The sequence below is a fragment of the Cyrtonyx montezumae genome, unplaced genomic scaffold, assembly GCF_038088225.1.
Source record: "Cyrtonyx montezumae isolate F1298 unplaced genomic scaffold, pur_monq_1.0 scaffold_5, whole genome shotgun sequence".
Taxonomy (NCBI): domain Eukaryota; kingdom Metazoa; phylum Chordata; class Aves; order Galliformes; family Odontophoridae; genus Cyrtonyx; species Cyrtonyx montezumae.
Window position 1 is genome coordinate 14,374,468 of NW_027072056.1, and position 19,120 is coordinate 14,393,587.

The 19,120-nt window shown below is 45.2% G+C and overlaps 1 protein-coding gene across 1 annotated transcript; it reads right to left on the reverse strand.

The window, feature by feature from the left end:
• Window positions 1–1,152: 1,152 nt before the first annotated feature.
• IQCG (IQ motif containing G) lies at window positions 1,153–18,872 on the reverse strand. The gene is made up of 10 exons (XM_065747780.1): window positions 18,856–18,872; window positions 16,399–16,546; window positions 13,129–13,373; window positions 11,840–11,968; window positions 10,294–10,375; window positions 4,888–5,049; window positions 3,927–4,001; window positions 2,492–2,623; window positions 1,633–1,734; window positions 1,153–1,422 (listed from the first exon to the last, which is right to left on the reverse strand). The coding sequence occupies exons 1-10, from the start codon at window positions 18,870–18,872 to the stop codon at window positions 1,297–1,299; spliced, it is 1,218 nt and encodes a 405-aa protein (XP_065603852.1). The 3' UTR covers window positions 1,153–1,296.
• Between the last annotated feature and the right edge of the window lie 248 nt (window positions 18,873–19,120).

The window sequence follows — 19,120 nt, forward strand, 5'->3', positions numbered from 1 at the left end:
AGTGTGGTGAACTCCTGCTGCGTTCACTGCGAGCCCTTGGCGAACCCCAAGAAGTGCTGTTACCCTGGCACCAGGAATTGGAGCCCAGCAGAGCCTGAGGTTGGTGTCTATGCATTACGTTATACTTTGTCCTCAGCAAGCAAAGGCACGAGCTGATGTCATGCTGCAGGTTTCAGTCATTCAATTGCATTACTGAAGCATGCCTAGAATTTAGTGTAAACCAGAGAGAAACCATCCTTCCATTCTGTCCTTTTTCCATAGCTGAAAGTAGCAGGAATAGGAACGCACTCCGGTTTAACCAGCAGTGCTCAGCAGTAGTACCCCTTCTTCTGCTTAGGATTTGTCTGAAATGTCAGCACTCCTTTGACAGCCAGCTCAGCCCTGCAGCCAGGCACCAGCCCCTGTCCTTCAGACAGAGTCCTGAGCCAAAGCTCTTTGCTCGTGATCTCAGTCATCCTACTTGAACTTTAGAGCTTTTGGCACAGGTTAGTCTGGACACGAGGATGTTTGGATAGGGCCAGCAGGGGCTGGACACAAAAAGCACAGCTGGGTTCGTGTGGTTTGAGCTCTCTTTGCTGTATGAGTGTCAGAAACCAACCAGCTCAGCCCCGGGGCTGATTTTGCTTTGTGCACTGTTTGTGGCAGGCTACAGTGTCAGAGAAAGGGCTGCCCTTGCAGTTAAATGAAGCAGGACATTGCACCCTGCCTGCTGCCTGCTCTCCCTAGGGTGCTAGGTACAGCTGTAGTCAACTGTCTCTTTCCATGGCTGCTTCCCTCTGGAGGAGGGCATTTAGGGCTGTTCTGACACTCTGCAGCACTGTGGGAATGGAAACCTGCATGCTTTGACTGTCCTTGTGTTGACACTGCAAACTGTCAGCAGTTTTCGACCTAAAGCTGCCACTGACGCCGGGCCGAGCGCTGCCTGAGCCCAGGTGTGGGTGCCCTGGCTTCCTGCCCCCTCATTGCTGCCGGAGCAAACCCCATCACTTCAGCCAGGACTGTGCTTTGGGGGATAGCAGAGGAGGTTCTCAGGGCAGAGCACCTCATGCTGGTGAGTTACTGGGCCATCAGCAGGATTACTCGTTAGCTGTATAAAATGCTACAAAGGATACCACATTTCTCACTGCTTTAACACAGTTCCCATTTCTCAAGTTACTGGAGCTTCACCTAAGCTGTGTGTCACGAACCCTGTTCCCCAGAATAGCCTGAGTTCTATTGCATGGTTTATTTTGTGCTGTTGGACACAGCAGTGCCTTACCCAGCAGCAGCCCTGGAGAACATCTGTGGCCAGGTTTCTTAGCGTGTCTTTCTCTTTGCTCCAGGTTTTTCCTCTTTGCCCTTCTGCTTTAAGAGCTTCTTCTGGATGTTCTGATAGGGGCCGAGGTTTCTGCGGACCATTGTACCTCTCCACCAGGCCTGCAGCTGGAAGCAGGAGGGAGAGGTGTGAGGGGGAGCCCAGGTACAGCAGAATGGTCGGAGCACCTCTCGTGCTCTCCCAGCTGCAGGAGGGAACCATGGCCCACGCAGCAGCACTTTCTCAGGCCATTTTCTACTTGAACAAAGCCTGTGCTGCAAATAACCAACTCCAGACTGCTGGTGAAGCAGCACTGCCTCAGCTGTGCTCCCCTTTACCTTCAGGATACTCTTCAGCTCCAGAGCATCTTGCTCTCGTTTTCGTCTCTCAGCCTCTTTCTGTGCCCGGTCAGCGATGATGGTTTCCTCAAATGTCCAGCACTGCAAAGTGGACAGGAGTTCAGCAGCCACATGACCAACACGTCCGGGGAGCACCAGGAGCCCCGCAGCAGCCCACAGGTAATGGGTAAACACAGACCTTCCTCCCCCTCCTCCTTTATTTGATCTTCCCTGAATCCAGATGGCAAATGTTGCTCATTACCACCACCAGTCCTAAGGCACTGAGAGCTGCTGCCAAAGTGAAACCGTTCATGGCCTGTGTCTAATTAACCTTCTGATCCTGTGCTGTAAAATAGCTGTCTGAGGGGGTCTTGGGCAACAGATGTTGGTAGGAAGGTCCCGTGTTCCCCCAGGATAAGTAGCAGCTATGAGTGAAAACACTTGGGACACTGAGATGACAGCATTCAGAGTGAAAATGGAGCCCCCAAGCAGGGGAACATCTAACTCAGACTCAGCTTCTCTGACCAGTGACAGTAAGGAATGCCTACAAGTGAATTTCTTCTAGCCCCCCTTTCTCTGGACACACTGCTCTGTGCTGTCTGCTCTGCTCTGCCTATGTATCTGCAGTCAGAGTCCTACAGTTAATAGTTTTCCAGTTATGTGCTAGTGTTTGAAAATCATCCATCCTTGATGTCACAGGTGATGCTGTGCCTCCCCAGAACTCCCCCAGAAGTCCCATCCACTACCTCAAGACTGCTGTTCTTTCCCCATTGCCTTTGTGCCTTTTCTGAATGACAGCAGGAAAAAGGCAGCATGCAGTTTTGCATGGCTGAGCACTGAGCTGCTGCTGCTGTCTTACCTCGCTGGCGAATCTCTGCAGCGTTTCCAGGTTCTTTGCCTTTGATGCTTTTAGGGCATTGAGTTCTTCATCCTTAGCATCTGTGTCATTTTCGTACTTGTCTGCCCAGTATTCCAGCTTCTCTTCCACCTTCTGTAATGGATAGAGTGGGGCTTAGCAGGGTACAAAAGCAATGGGGGAAAGGTTTGGGTTGGGCTTTCAGAGCTGCACGAAGAATGGTGTTGCACTGAGGATTACATTTGTTCACAAACACGGGGAAGTAAATGACAACCAGAATGTGTTTGTGCACAGGATGAGGAGTTTAGGGGGCAGAATTTCACAGTGAGAGAGCTTTTAACCTGCACATGACTCTCTGCCCACTTCCTGGATTGAATTTAGTGCACCAGGAATAAGGTCCCAAGGGAGAGCAGTTCATGCTTTCTCAGGTTGTGATCTTGGCTTTGTCTCACTCATCAATAGGATGGCAGGTGTTTCTGAAACCACCACACTGATGACTTCCTCCCATTCATGACTAACTTCACTATAGCAACAGCCATGACTGCTTGTATGGAAAAATAATCCAAAGAGAAGTGTCCATCCTGTGACAGCATCACAGCTGGATGCACAGGAGAGATGGAGGGCACAGTTATCTTCTCCATGGGCCACTGCAAAGCCACCAGGAGCTGACTGAGTGCAGAGGGGTTTGTACTCAGGAAGTCTCCTCACTCTGAAACACTGATCAAACTGTGGTTCTGGGATATAGAGATCACAGTTTTACTGCTCTGAAGATGCAGCGTTAAGAATTCAGTTTTCTTAATTTCCAAGCAGGCAGTGACACTGGGTGCCCTGCTGTTGTCCTCTGCTCATACAGTTTACGAGATGCTCACTGTACTGAGCACTGCTGTTGATCATAGGAAAGCTCTGAACCTTTGGATCAACAGCACAGGGACAGGCATGGCTGTTTGCTGCTCGAGTCAGGTACAGTAACCACGAGTTTCCAATTATCCAAGCCCACTTCACCCTCAGATTAAGAAAAGGCCTAATTGGGCTGGCAGTTTCTGACCTTCCTTTCTTAATGTTCCCACTATGCAACACTTGGGTGTGCGAAATGGACGCCCTAACTTTGTGCAAGAGCACTCGTCGCTGAGTCGCTGGAAGTCCCAGCTACTGCCAGAGATGGTTTAAACAATCCCTATTAGTTCCATACAGCTGTCTGAGGGAAAGAACAAACAATACCAGTTGTCATATGAGCAGTAATTTTCAGGCAGTGTATCCAAACAAATCACAAATATGGGACAGCTGGGTTAATTAGGGCTTGAGGGGAAGCAGTAATCCAACCAGCAGCCATCAGGAACCTGGTGAGTCTGGCAGAGCAGTAATTGGTTTTCTTTAGAAACTAATCAATGTGATGTTTATCAGTTGCCAGTTTAAGCAATAACGGAAAAGTCACACAGACCTTGTAGTAATGCCTGAGGAAGTTTTCAGTCTCCATGTGCACTCTGATCTCCTCATCAGTTTTCCTCTTCAAATTCTGTGATCAATGCAGACAGAAAATGTTAGACCACGGTGGTGCAAATACATGTGTACAACATGCATGCTGGTTGGGTTCCCTGGTGCCATTCAGTGTCACTGTGACAGTGATGAAGAGCAGTGTGGGCACCAGGGGGCAGAGGGAGGACTCAGGCTGCTTCTCACAGCAACAAATAACCGTGCATGAAATGTGCACACTTCACATAATGCAAGGGAAGAGGAATGGCTTCACAGTCCTGCTTCCTGCTGTGACATTTACCAGTTCTCCTGTTGCTGGGAAGTTCTCGTGCAAATGGAGCATAAACTTTTAGCATTAAAATGAACAGGAAACACATATATATGTGTTTTTTTTATTTTTTTTTAGAACAAATCCATTTGACTTGAAATCACCCTTAAAGGAACCAAAGCTGTTCTCCTCATGTTTCCTGTTTGCGACCTGATGCAGAAAGTATGGCATCTGCATGATGTGGTTCCAGGAGCAGACAACATCCTGCCATCATCTAAACCCTCTGGTCAAGCATTCCTCCAGGGAAACAGCAGCCAGGACAGCAGGACAGCCACCTCTCTGTGACAGTGGCTCTGGTTGGGATTTTTTTCTTTTCTTTTTTTTTTGGTTGTTGTTTTCAATAAAAAGGTTTCAATGTCCACCCCATTCCTATCTGAAGAGCTTCAGCTGTAATTCCAAGGGACAGGGATGCTTGTGGTTTAAGAGAAAAAGGATAACATAATGTACCAGTGGGGCACCAGACAAGGCAGTGCTAGAGCCCTAAGAGCAAGGACTGTTCCCAGCATAGCGCTGTGTCCTCACCTGCACACAACCTGCTGAGTTGACTTTTTCTTTGCTCACTGGAGATGCTTTTCAGTAAGGGCTCTGGGGAATGGTTTACCTCCACTTCCTTGTTCAGTCTGTCCTCAGCATTGCTGCACTTCTTCTGGGTTTGGTGCACCTGGAGGTCTGTGTTTTTCTTCGTGTAGCGGTGCTCCATGGCTGCTTTGGCTTCCATCTCTTGAAGCTCATTTTTGAGGTAGAGAATCACGTTATCTCGGTTCTAGTGGAGAAGAAAATAAGCAAAAGAAGCATGAAGACAGTCCAGTAATCTCAGCCACTGAGGTTAGGCTTTGCTAAACCCTGGATTAGTGTGAGTGAATGAGTGCCTGTAACAGGAGGATAATAGCTCAGCCTCATGTATGCCGAAGTTTTATTTCCTCAAGTATACTCCATTCCTTGGATTTGTTGGGCTTTGTTGTTTTATTTTGTTTTGTTTTTCCCTAGTTCTGCAGCAACTTTATAAACACAATATTAGGAGCGAAAAAAAATCTAAATTTCAACTCTCTAATATGTTTCAGTGGTTCTTTCCTGAAATCTCTTCAAGTAGATGGTGTCTGTTTTGTTATAAAAGCATGCAGTCAGAGCAAGGATTGCCAAGAAAAGCTGGCTGTCAGCTCCCAGCTTCTCCCCACACCTTGTTTTGCAGTGGACCTGAGCTTTCCTGGAGCAGCTTTGTCTCCAGCAGCAGCCCCACAGACAAGACTCCCTGGTCAGTGTGCCCCGTTTGCTGGCACTGTGCATGTGCTCAGGAGGCAAAGTGCATTTGCTCAATTTAGGACTGTGAGTTTGTTTACTCCTTTTTAATCTATTTCTTTGAATAACAGAGAAAAGTTCATTAATCTAGGCTTGGAACTTGGAAGAACCTCCTGTAAAATGAAGAACTGTGCTGTGAGTTAAAAAGGTTATCAAAGTCTCCTGTGCAGTTATGCAAGAGCAACGGTAATGCCTCTCTGTTCTGCTCCCACTTGTGCCATTACAGCCTTTCTCTTTGCTTTCCTGCCACGCTGTGATGGGTTTGATGTCCAGCAGCCAAACCTTGCAGCTGAAGATGTAATACCGAAGTGCTGCTATGTACGTGGTTTGAAGCCCACGTATCTTGTCTCTGAAGCACCCTTGCATTCTTTAACAGCATAAACATGGAAAAATGCCACAGGAAGAAGCCAGCTCAGTACTGCTATGTTTAAAAGCCTTTGCAGCCTGACTCATTTGGAAAGGTTTCCTTATAAGAAGAGTCTGGAACGGTTAAAAGGAAAATCCTTCCCACTGCACCCCTTGTTGGACAGAGTAAGGAAAAGTATATTTATAAGGCTGCTGGCAGTTAGGGGTCTTGGCCAATGATGTTTTGTGGTTTTCAAAGTCACGCGTTCAAAATATTTCGAAGATTTCCAAGATCAGATCTTTTTTTTACAGCCGTATCATCATATGACTGCAGACAGCTCCAGACTTGACCTGTTCACGTCCCATTAAGGTTTCCGGGAATGGTTTTTATTTTCCCATATGTGAAATTTGGTGGGTACTGGGAGGGGTTGTGTTCCAATCAAAAGTTGTGGGAGGTGACCAAAACGTCTTGAGGCTGCTTTGCTGTGTTGTGGTAGAAGCGTGTCTCAATTGCAGGGCTGGCAGAGAAACCAGGGAGATGCTAATGGAAAACACCAATGTTTTGTGGCCCTGAGGCTCAGCTGCTGAAGTCAGTGCTGCACTGCTATCTGCAATTCAGAAAACAAGGGCTTGATGTAGGCTACAGGGAATTCAGAGAGGTGGGGCAGAGCACAAACACCATTTTTTATCTCTTATTTTGATAAAATGGAGGGAAAGACACTTTTGATTTCAGAGCCCCAGGCCCCAGCCAGGAAGGGGGCCCATCTGCTCTGCTTTCTTTGCTGCATGGTATGTTTGTGGTTTGGATTTGGTGTTGTCAAACATCTTCATTAGAAGTGGGGAGGCTGGGGGCTTTATACAACGCAAAGCAGATGGGAAGCAAAATGCAAAACCCCACAGGTGGTTTACAGAAATGCATTCACTTGAAGGGAAAGTTGGCTGCAGACGTGAGGGCAGCTACTGCAGCCCTGCTGATGGGCCTGGAGCTGCAGGGCTGGGGTGTGTTCGGTGTTAGGTTGCACATAGCAAACACAGCTGCTGCCCCCAACCCATGGAAACCACCTGTGGACCGTGCTGTTCCCCAAGCTTCAGGGGCAGGCACTAGGAAGAAGAGTTAATGTCTGTTCATTTCTGGTTTGTCACAGCAAAGGGCCGTACCAGGACGCAGCGTGCTTTCACAGCTAACGCAGTAAACCTCTGGGCTGCTTATTTGGGATGACTTCAGCTTTGAATCTGCCAAACCAGCAATGCAAAATCATACATCATGTGTCCAGAACTATCACAAAACTGGCAGAGAGCAAGGTCGAAACCCAGGAAGTAGTTGTTAGGAGCGGGTCTGCTCTGCTAGCAGGCAAACAAGCTGTTTTCTCAGATCTCTCAGCTCACAAATGCCAGCTCGGCAGCCTGACTGCTGCTGTTATCCGGCACCATAGGATTCTGCCCAGAAAATGTTGTTTGGTGGCATAAGCAGCAGCACTTTGCTGGAGAGGGTATGCACATTTTGCATTTCCACTTTTGTTTATCTCTTGCAAGTGCCCCCTAGATCTCTCCATTCTTTCTACAGTAGTGTTTCTGCAGTTGCTTAAAATGCAGCTGGCTACAAGATTAACAAAGAGCTATGTGCAGGCAGCTGCTGAGCCTGCACCGTGCCTTGCTGCCTGCCTCCCTGCATCTGTGCCCAGTGTCGATGAGCTTTCTGCCAGCAGCTGCAAAACCTCAGCCTGCAAAGCCTGAAGATACGCTTTATCTACACACCTGCTGCAGCTGGGACTTGCAGCCCCTGAAAGCACAGCATGCAGCTCCATAGACACATCTCTCCTAGCTGCCAGAACAGCCCTGTGCTGCACACCCCCCAGGGATGCTTCAGCTGGAAGGACAACAGGGCTGACAGGTCACTCAGCCTCACAGTATGAGGATTTGTAATGTCCCTCTTCATTGCAGGGGAGTTGGACTGGATGGCCTTGAGTGCTCCCAGGTCTGGCTCTACTGCAGCAGCTCTGGGTCCTGCTGAGCTGCTCTGGGGGCTGACGTGGCCCCAGGAGCATCACAGACCTCCTGCCTTCCACTGATGCTGCCTGTTATGTTTCTCCAGTGTAAACACAGAGCAGCGTATGGATGTGAGTTTACCTCAAAACCTAAGAAGTTTCAGAGCTAACAGTAGTGGAAGAATTTAAAAGGTAACATCTCCTAAGCTTTTCTGCTAAACATTATCTTATCCAGTATCAACATTTTTCAAAGTCTGTGCGGAATGTCATCACTGCTCCAATACACCTGAATGTTTTTCTGCATGTTACAAAATAAAACACTGTAGCAGCAAACAATTCCTACAGCCAAATGACACAGATGTTCTTGTATGGAGGTGTGAGTATACAAGCAGACTGCTCATCTCAGCAGCTTATGAGATGTCAGTGTTTTCCAAAAGGAAACAAAATAAGTGAGAACATTTAGCATTGGATTTGTGTTCTATCAGAAAGAAAAATGAGCTGAGCCAGCTAATACATCTTTAATTAGCATCTCATTAATAACTAACAAGGCTGAAAATACACACAAGCAACATGTGTGAAGCAAAGACCGTGTTTTACTGGTTCCATGATGAGATTTGCTTGGTTTTGTGTTCTCAGCCACTGGGCTGGAGACAACCATGTAGGCTTTTGTCTACAGGCCTGTGTATTATTATTGTTCAAAATACTCCAAAATCAGCAAGCTGTATTCCTGCTCCTAATTAGTTGGCAAGGTGACAAAGTGTGCAAGTGTCTGTAAAACTGCCTATGGGAAAATCCCATATGAAGCAAATAGAAATTATTCTCCCTTGGGAGACAGAGTGAGACACCATTATTTTTGGCACAGGAGGAAAGCAGTACTTGAAAGTAGTCTCGTCTTTGATTTGTTATCAAAGCTGAAGCCATAAGGAAGCCCAGAAAAAGACTTTCAAGCTGGAAATGTAAAACCAAAATCCCTGATGAGTGCAGGTCCCATTTGATGAGGCAAAAGAAAGAATCAAATTAGCAGAAGGTACTAAAGGAACAAAAAGAAGAGCACACTCTCAGCGTGGGAGCTGCACACATTCGTACAACTTCTAGAATTAGGAGAGGTGCAAGGCAGGACAAACACCAAAGCTGACTGCACAGTGCCAAGACATGCTCAAATCTGCAGGGAGGAAAATAACACACCAAAAAAAAGAGCACTTATTCCCTCATTCCTCTTTCAGTTTCCACAACTGTTCTTTCTTGGTATTCCTCTTAGCTTGCTATCTTTCCACTTCCTTCAACAACTCCTTTTCTGTCTCCTTTCTGTTATGTCCACAGTTTATTTCTAGTGTTCTTCTCATCCTGCTACACTTCCCAGTGTCCGTTACTCATTTCCAAGATCTCTGCTGGATGAGGGCCGATGTAAGTTAGTTTTCTCAACTTGTACATTCCTGCTTTCTTCTCTGCCTTCTCTTTTAATATCTCCTGTGGGCTTCTGGTGCACATAGATAGCTGTACATATTTCCAGTGTCAGTAGACCCTTCCTGTTTTCAGAACCCTCTTGTTATTTACAATTAAACTTTCCACTACATATGCATCCAGGCTGCCAACATAAAACCTTCTTCTTCTATAAACTGTACTTCAACAGCACGTCAGCAGCTTGAAACTCCTCTGTGCAGCCAAATGTATATTGGCTTTTTGGCCACTCTTTTGTCCAAGGACAAGATTCCTAGTGATGAGATGTCTTTCCTCAGGTGCCCTCACTTTCCTCTTCATAGTGAACCAAGCACCAAATTCTTGTTCTTTCTCAAGCCTTGTATGGCTCTGACCTTGACTGTGCAGAGCCAAGTTATGCTTGCATCTTTCTTCACAGAACTGTGTGCTTTTGCTCTTAAGCATGTACGCCCATGGAGTCTGAGCTATCTGGGAAGCATCAAAGTGACCTGTCCTTATCCCGCTTCTGACACTTTATTTCTTACTTCCTCACTGTCACTCTTTCTTCTGTGCCAGGTGTCATGTCTGCATCATTAAGTGTGACAGAACCTTAGATCCTGCTGCCTGCAGCTAGTCACTTCCTGCCTGCAGATGTAGCTCATGTCCGTGCTTTGCAGTGTTCTTGCACAGCAGTGTTTCTGAAGTGTTTGGACTTGGTCACAGCCTTTCACAATTATAAGCACTTTGAATTGCCACTTGAATGCCATCAAACAGCATTCTTAAATTCATGAATAACTCTTTTCAGAATAGAAATCTGTATTGCAGTTCTTCCGCTCCTGTATTTCTAAAAGATGGATTGCTACATATGCTATATCCTTGCAGCTGAGTGCTAGCTCCTGGGCAGCAGGAGCAAGCTTGCTGACACACTTCCCCCTGGCATGATGCCCAGTGTTAAGTAATCTCACCTGAAGTTCTATTTCAGTTTCTTTCTTGACATCTTGCAGCTGTTTCTGAAGTGACTTTATCTCCTTCTTTCCTTCATCCTCCCTGAAGGAAAATGGGAGAATACAGTCACTTGAATATGTATATAAAAAAAAAAAAAGAGAGCTGGATACCTAGATAGGAAAATTTCTGTCTCTTTATACATTGCTGCACCAAGCTGAACACTGCCCCAGTTAACCTGCTCACACTCAGCATGTTTGTTACAGCTGAACTAAAAGAAGTGAAAAGCTTGCCCTACTTCAGTGCAGGGTAAAAGCTTGCAGCTGCTTCCACTGTCTGAGGAGTAGAAAAGGCATTCATCTCTTCTTTCCGAGCCTCAGTGAGGCAGCACATCTTCAGGTCACAGAGATTCCTCACCAAAGCTAGTAACTTGGTAAGTAAATCCTGAAAGAAGAGGCTCATGGGTTGAGTGGGGAGGATGGGAAGAAAGGGAAAGTGAACCAAAAACTGGGAGAACGAGGCCAAAATCTCCAGGGGTGTTTACCACTTTAAAACAAAAATGATGCAATAATGCTGTAGGTCTCGTTATCCTACTTCACTTTGAGGGCTTTTCCAAGCTTTAATGCTTATCGTTTGATCTGAAGCCAATAAGAATTGCTGCCTGAGGCTTTGTACCCTATCCCCACTTTTCAGTCAAACATGCATTTCATTTTTGGAGTACTTAGCTGGGTAACTACTACAGAAGCTCCTGATGAGGAGTTCCAGCCCTATTGCAGACTGCTTTCAGGCTGGTATATTGACACAAAACCAGACAAGTATGTGGTATATTTAAATACAGGTCAAGTTCACTCAATGAAAAGAATGTACAGGAGAAAAGATAGCACAGCAGTTAGACAGGGCTGATAGAATGGAATAAAAATGATTATTTCCTTCTGATTGTAATTTATTTGCCTCTTTCTAACTCCAGTGTTGAATAATGATTCCACAAGCAACTGCCACTTTCATTTTTGCTTTCTGACCCCTCCTTGGAGAAACAATAAATCCCTTGGTTTTGGATGCTGGAAGAGGTGGGCTTCATATACGAAAGACAATTGCCTCTGCCACCATCTGTGTTAGCCCCTCGTTGGAAAAGGGATCTCATTAGCATTTGGGTCAAAGCAGATCCTCCTGGGCATTGTTTAACCTAAAGTCTGTATGTTGCTGACCCTGGTTTCAACAGGGGTTGCTTCTCTGGCTTCCTCTGGGGACATGAGTTGAAGGTCAGAAAACTCCTACATCACATTATGTGTTAAGTGATGTGGAGCAGCATTTGCATTAATGCAGACACTGGTATCCACTGTGGTCCAAGCTCAGGCAATTCCCAGGTCAGATGAGTATCAGTACAGTCAGTTATTTCTCTCTCAAGGGCAAATGCAATTTGTGAAGTAGACAGGGTAATTCAAGCCGAAAAGAATCCTCTCCATGTTTTGGTTAAGGGTTTGTTTTTGCTTTTCTTTTCTATCATATACTGAGGGAAATGAGCTTTGGCTCCAAGCCATTAATCTGAAAAGTACAGAACGCAATTCTGACCTGATGAGGACATCGTTAAAGTTGCTTTTCTTTGCCTTCTCTCTCCCATTAGCTTCCATTAGGCTATCAAATGTTCCTGATTCCTCCATCTTCTTCATAGTGGCTGTAATTACATCACTCACATACTGCCTGCCAGGGAGAAAATTAACACAACAGTCATTTATAGCTGTACACTGATACCACAGTGTACAGTGTATCAATTACTGCCTTTAATTAAAAAAAAAAAAAAAGTAAGATCCCATCTCTGTTCTTATGACTTAGCAAACCCAAGCATGCTTCTCCCGCAGCACTTGCTGCTTCCAGCTCTAGAGAAGTCTGTATGCAGAAGCAGTCCAAGTTTATAACTTCAAATTGTGGTCTGGATGTTACTCCAGGAAAAAAAAGCAAAGAAGTGCAAGTGTACCCAGGTTGTGCCAGCTCCTGCATCAGGAAAAAGGCTGTAGGAGTAATGGCAGCCAGGTGGATCTTGGGAGATGAGAGCTGGGGATGCAGACGTGTCTATGGAGGGCTATCTGGTGCCAAAACATCCTGGTACAGCCCTAATACAATCCTAACAAAGGCATGGGCTTGCCCAAGTTGTTGAATTTCATGGTGCATGTGGTACTTATGTTTTAGCTATATTTTCCTCATTTGTGCCAGGATTTTCTTGAAGCTCTTTGTTAAGACATTAGTGGACAGAAGCCAGGATGTAGAAAAATGCATATGGAATGCTCAGCTCCCCAGTCTGTCTTTTAAATCAAAGGCTGCTGGTATTTCTGCAAATTGAGGTACTTGGTTTAGAGCAAAAATGAACTCTTTTGGTTTTGTTTTTTACATATGCTGACTGTTCTATAAAGGAGAATGGTTCTAGCTGCCATAGAGGCTCTGTGTGCCCTACAGAATAACTTGAGTTCATAAGACAATTCTCAGACCCAGCTTTGTGCTTTCGTATCTGCCAGGGAACCTGACTCCTGGCACCAGTACTTCAGCACTGACTGTATCCTGGGATGAATTCTACTCAAGCAACCATTATCAACTGGGTAATGTTTCACAGCCACGTACAAAGTAAACTCATTGTCAGTACATGGCATCCAGAGGCAAGCAGGAGTCAGAACTAAGTAGTCTCTGAGATCAGACCCCACTGCTCTCTTCAGAAATAGTCATTCCAGACCATGACTGGGGAACACAGACAGTGAGAGTGCGAGGCCTGTTTTTTTGTTTGTTTGTTTGTTTTTTGTTTTTTGCAGAGACACTGAGAATTTTACACCTCTGAGCATCCCACACAGGCATCACACTTGTGCTTCGCTCACCTGTCAGTATGAATTTTTCTGAGACTATCTGCAGACAGAGCACTGCGTTTCATGGCCCTTTTGGAGAAATGATGGGCTCTTTCTGGTTCCTCAGAATTCCCCAACTGCTGCTTGTGTTCAGTGCTTTTCAGAGACTTGGAGGTAACAGTTTCCCCCCTCCCTTGCCTCGCAGACAGAAGCTCTTGATACTTAATCTCCAGCTCATTCTGGGTGTTTATGATTTCTTTCATTTTCTGGCTGTTGGTCTAAAACAGAGTAAGAGAAACCTGCTTGGATGTTGAAGAATAGAAAAAGCCCTTCTGCAAATTTGTATGGAAGGAAGGAGAATTGATAATAAACAGGAATCCACCTATACTAAGACCAGTTGATGATTCTGCAAAGAACTGAGTAGCAGCAACATTCATCTTGATTACCTTTGAGCATGCATTTTAGGCTTTAATTATAGTTGATGGGATCAAAAGGCTGAATGTGACAGGACTAGAAAAGACCTTGGGAGCTCATTTCACCTGCCCCAAGAGGTGATGATTCAGACTCCTGTCTCATACCTTCTTAAAGACCTCCAGCCACGGAGACTGCACACCCTTCAGTCAGTACCAGCATGTTGTTCTTATACAGAAGCTTTTTCTCAAACTTCTGCAGCTGAGCCCCTGACTTTTTGTCCCAGTCTCTGTAGACACAGAAAAAAATCCTACCTTCATTCTTTGCAGCAGCTTTTATGTACAGGAAGCTTGTTAGTCTGTTTCTCCTCAGCCTTTTTACCATCGTAGCTTGTCTTAGCCCTGCTTATCACCAAGGACTTTGCTTACTTTTCTTATTATTACAACAAGAGCTGATCTTAGCCTGGCACTAAGTTCTTAATAACAGTACCACCAGAGCCAGCTAATGCATAGGCTTCCAGCCTCATCCAAGTCCTTAGCTGCCTACTCCCCACCCTGGCTGCTTGTGAGATGGAAAAAAGAACTCACTGAGATGAAACATTTTCCAGGAAAAAAAAAAGTATATATTTTTAGCAGTCCAAATCACTGTACAACCACACAAACATTTGTGCCAACGCAGCATGAAGGACAGAGTGAAAACAAGAGGTCAGAGTGGGAACAGTGTATGCTAGCAGTAATTCTAAGGAAGTCTTGATGGAGAAAGGCTCCATTCGTGTTCTGAGGTCCTAATGTGGTCAGTGGGGATGGTGTGCAGGGCACTGTGAAAGGCTGATCCTCCTGAATGCAGCATACAGCTTGGGAGGGGAGGAACTGCCCCTGGACTGCCTGACTCACCACTGACTACAGAAGGAGTCTAGGTGACTCCATGATTAATTTTTGGACAGTTATATTTACATTGAATTAATCTCATGTAAAGTATACTGAGACCCATAAAAATTATGTGGTTAAATGGGGGGAGGGGAAGGAGATTTAAATAGTTTGATGGTGAAGGCTGTACTTCTAAAATAACTATTCTAGGCAAACAAATAGTTTTAATATCATGTAGATTTTATGGATGCTCTAATAGGTGTTTATAATGTCTGGGAAAGCTCAAGACAGGCTATAACTGGATTATGTGTAAACAGTAGAGAATAAAGTACTAATAATTGCCAAGGAACTACAGAAGAGCAAGGAGTCTGTAAATTACATGTGGTGCCATCCATGCAGTCCCTGGCTGTTTATCTTTTGCTAGTCTTTTGTCCCAAATATAGCAAATAGAAAGGCTGCCTTCCTCTGGGGAATGCACTGCATGAAGTAGTTTACAAGAGTCCCTGATTTAGGAACAGGCAACACTGTGACTAAGCCTCTAAAAAATGCCAGCACTTGGATATCTCAATAAATGAAATGTCAATCCTATGAAAAAGTCACAGATCTGTTGGACTGACAGAGCTCAAATAGCACGAAAGGTACAGGTTTGTACAAACACAGTGACAACAGATAACTGTAAACTGAGATCAGTGACAAATAGAGAATTCCAGGGTGCTGGAGTTAGCAGGTAGCTTCCCCCAAGTCAGGTTCTTGTTTGTAAACTGTTTCCTCTTTGATTTGTATTTGCATCTGTAAGAATGCTACTGAGGATTGTACTCTATGGGAAAACTGTGTCTTAGGAAATTACTTTGTAAAAATGAGCCTCTCTGCTTGAAGAGAAAAATGAGGGTGTTTTCTCCATGGAGAAGAGGTCTATCAACCTTAGTTTGTGTGAAGGAGAACAACTCCTACTGTTCTCAAGATCTGCTCTTCCTGAGTGTTCCTGCTGCTGGCACAGCAGAACTTTCACACCAGCATCTGTGAGGAAGAAGCATCCTCGGGAAACAGGTGAGACTGGCTCACCATGCTCTTGTAAGGAGAGGAGTGCCCTCTATTGCACAACCTAAGCATTGTTCACACACTAAATTCACTGTCAAGCATCTTCTGCTGCTGATTTATTGATTTACTTTCCTCTTGCATTCTTAATTGATACATTAGGCAGTGAAGAGTGAATCAGATCTGAAAACTTAGATCCCAGGCTTTATTTCCATCTGGGTCACGCTTTTTTTTTTCCATCTTTTTGAGTTCCTCTTAAGCAAATTTAAAACTCTTTTTGTTTAACTTGAAAGCAGCCTGCTATATCACTTAAATATAAGAGAACAGAACTTGAAACAGTTTATCCCCCAAGACAATTATTTCTTGTGTCTACCACTTACTCTTTAACAGCTACCATACGTACCACAACAATAAACCTCTGCCTGAGCATAGGGCTTCTGGGTACTTTATGCTTCTCCTCAAAACCAATTAGACATGGTGCCTATTAGAAATTAACTAATTATTAATGGACATGAATACTGACCAGTTACTAGCACAAAATCTTTACTTCATTGTCAGTGGGGACTAGAGGAGCTTCAGTGTGCACTTAGAGTAACAGAATTACCCTAATTTTGGGTACTTGCAAAGTTCTGTTCTTTAGTACTTTTGAAGTGGCTGTGCATTTATCTAAGACCTTAGACATGTACGGTTTATTTTTCCCTGCTTTTACTTGTCATCTAACCTCTGAGGTTTTAAAACTATAGCCTTGAAACCTCATCTTAGGTCAGTAGGGTCCTATGCACAGTCTTGCCAAATGCTTCTCAGTGCTGCTGCAGTATGGATATTAAAACTGATCATCCATGCACTTTTATTGCTTCTTCCCTGAAGGGTCATGGAGCACTCTGCAGAAAAAATACCTGAGTGGATATTTGAAGAATGCTAACAGAAGACATAAAAGACAAGAATGAAAATGAGAAGTATTTTCTTAAAGAGTGAGGACAGAGGCACATACGTGGCTGATGTCTATCTTGCCCTTGTGTGAAATTGGCATGATGTATCCAAGAATTGCAAGCTGATCAATGCAATTCTCCAGCACAGAGGTAAACAGCAGAGCTTCCAGCCGAGTGAATTTCTCCATTTCTTTAGTGTCTGTGTTCTTCCTAAGAGGTACAAAGACAAAGTGCCCATGAGAAAGACAGCATGGTGTTAGTAACAGTCGTTTAAACTAAAGGTAGACCTGAAATAGCCTTATTTGCAGCCCTCTATATACTTCTCTAGCTTTGTTTATAGCTTTTCATACATTGTTTATAAGAGGAGCCATGCTTTGCTAATGGCTGCACTCAGGGACAGAGGGAATGTTTAGCTTTCACAAAACAAAGTAAGTAAGTTCTGGTGCCTCCTGCAGTAGATTTGAGAGGGCAGGCTGAAGAAATGCACAGGTTGGGTGAGGTGGCCTTGTTTGGCTGCTCTACCTACAGCTGCATTTGTGCCATCTGTTAAACCCTTGCATAAACACATTCTAGGTCTGCAGAATATTACAGTCCAATCTGCAAGCATACCATGTAAATCACTCATAATCTGTGTAACAAACTGCAAGTATCAGTTCTTTCTTTGCAAATTCAGAATTAATGACAGAATGGAGATGCAAGCTCTTCTAAGTACTTTTGCAGGAAGTTGCATGTACATTTCTAGCTAAGAGGCACTAATAAAGTTTTCTTTTAAAATCTTTTTAAGAAATCCACAATGTACATTCTGAGTTTAAATAGCATGAGAATAATCCAATACATGCAGAGACCTAATGCTAAAAATATGGTGGGGGGGGGGAAAAAATTGTTGTGAGAGAGCTCTGACAGATGATGATGACAGCATTCTTCAAAAGAAAAAATAACGCTTGCCACTCTTATAGGAAAAAGTGACTCATTTGGAAACAAAGGAGGATGCAATAGCTTTTTCTCTGTTTCATGAACAACTTCTGTCTAGGAGAGAATTAACTCAAGATATTAATATCTGTTAAGACAACTCACAGCTGGAATGTTTCTCTAAAGCCTACTGGTTTGCTCCTCCTATATATCTCCTGTTATAGCCATGAACTTGTTCAGCAGATGCCAGTGCCAAAGCAGCACACTCTGCCTGGCTTATGCTGGCTTGGAAGTGAGAAGGAAACTGTCTGGGGCACTCAGGAACACAACAAACGCTGAGGCCTCTCACTGGATTTTAGCACTGATATGATGCCTGCAGACCCTCTTGATTCAGCCATTGGCATTGACCTTAATGACAGTGCTTTGCTGAACTCCTTCACTAAGTTCTATTAATAAAAAAGAGGTATGTGAGGGATTCAGCTTCCCCCCAAGAGCTTAGGCTGACATTCTTTCCCTGCTGATCTAAAGGGAAAGAAAAACAGATCAAGAAATACTTTTTAAAACAACTGTAGAAGAGGTGTGGCCTGCTGTTCCTTCGGGGATTGCAACTCCCTCTGCAGTGTGAGATTCCTGGATGTGTACCTCTTTCATCCTGCTGCCTGTAAACTCAAAGGGCTTCACGGGCAGCAGTTTGTTGCAGCATTCCTCTCAGTTATGTAAGGACATACTGATGAATTCCAGTGAGAAAATTCAAAGCTGAGAATGCCGCATGTCCTTCAGCTCAGCTTTGCAAATTTAGTGGCAAAAAGAGATTGCTGCTGAGGCAGCAGCTGGGCCATGAAACAGAGGTATCTTCCCTTTTACCAGAAAATGTCTCTTGAGCAAGCAGAATAGCTGTCAGCTTACAAAGCTCTGCTTACCCCTCCTGTTAGAAGAAAAGGTTTAGGGAGCGTTTGTTGACCAGCCGTGGCATCTGCACTGCTGTGTGCAGGCAGTTGTGCTCCTCAGAGTGGGGACTGTATTCTTTGTTCAGCCAGAGAAACTCACATTTGATACTACAAACTGGATAGGGTCATGCCCATTGCTTTACTTTCTACCTCTTACTGAGACAACAGAGCAATCTGATGAATTCACAGTACTTCATCCTTTCTCCGCTCCCACTCTCTCATCATTTTTCTCTATGGGAAATCTCTGCTAATACACACTGACAGTGCTTTGAGTGCTTTCACTTCAAACCCTCATAGCACGGCTGAACTTCATTCTCCTCCTGGACCAAGATCCAGGGCCAAGCTCCCCAAGCCCAGCCGGTGGCAAGACAACAGATTTCACTCCAGAAACCTATTTTTTTTTTCACAAAAGCGCGCTGTGCGGTCCTCAAATGCAGATTAAAACGCTTAGAGACGGCTGTGGGGAGAAGGCCCCGCAGCCCCGGCATAACCCCCAGCTCTTCGGGTGCTCCGCCGGTGGAGCAGCGCTGCCCACGCGCCCTGCCAGGCCTCGCTCCGACCTCTGCGCTGGGCTGTGCCTTACTGTTACAGCCCCTCCGGGTCTCAGCCCAGCAGCAGTACCGGCCCGGTGTACCCCACCACCCGCCGTGCTGCCGCGCTCACCGCGACCCCGTCTCCATGGCGACCGTAGCGCCCGGGGGCCTCGCGGAGCTGCCCCTGTGGGTACCTGCACGAAGGGGGAATGAACGCTCCAAGGAGCTGGAACGGGACGCGGCGACAGAACGAAGGACGGCGAATAACCCCGCAGTCGCGGCATTTTCACCGCTGGGTCCGGTGTTTTTTGTTTTTATTTTTTTTTGTTTGTTTGGGGTTTTTTTTCGCTCAGGCTTTTTCGTGGGCAGCCCGAATCCGGGGGCCTTGGAGTCGC

Bases quoted from the DNA above. Each gene is read 5' to 3' on its own strand.
- IQCG (XM_065747780.1), bottom strand. The intron at 5,050-10,293 runs GTGAGATTACTT...CTTCTCCACTAG, and splicing joins AAACTGAAATAGAACTTCAG to AACCGAGATAACGTGATTCT. The intron at 2,624-3,926 runs GTCTGTGTGACT...TATCCATTACAG, and splicing joins TCCTCAGGCATTACTACAAG to AAGGTGGAAGAGAAGCTGGA.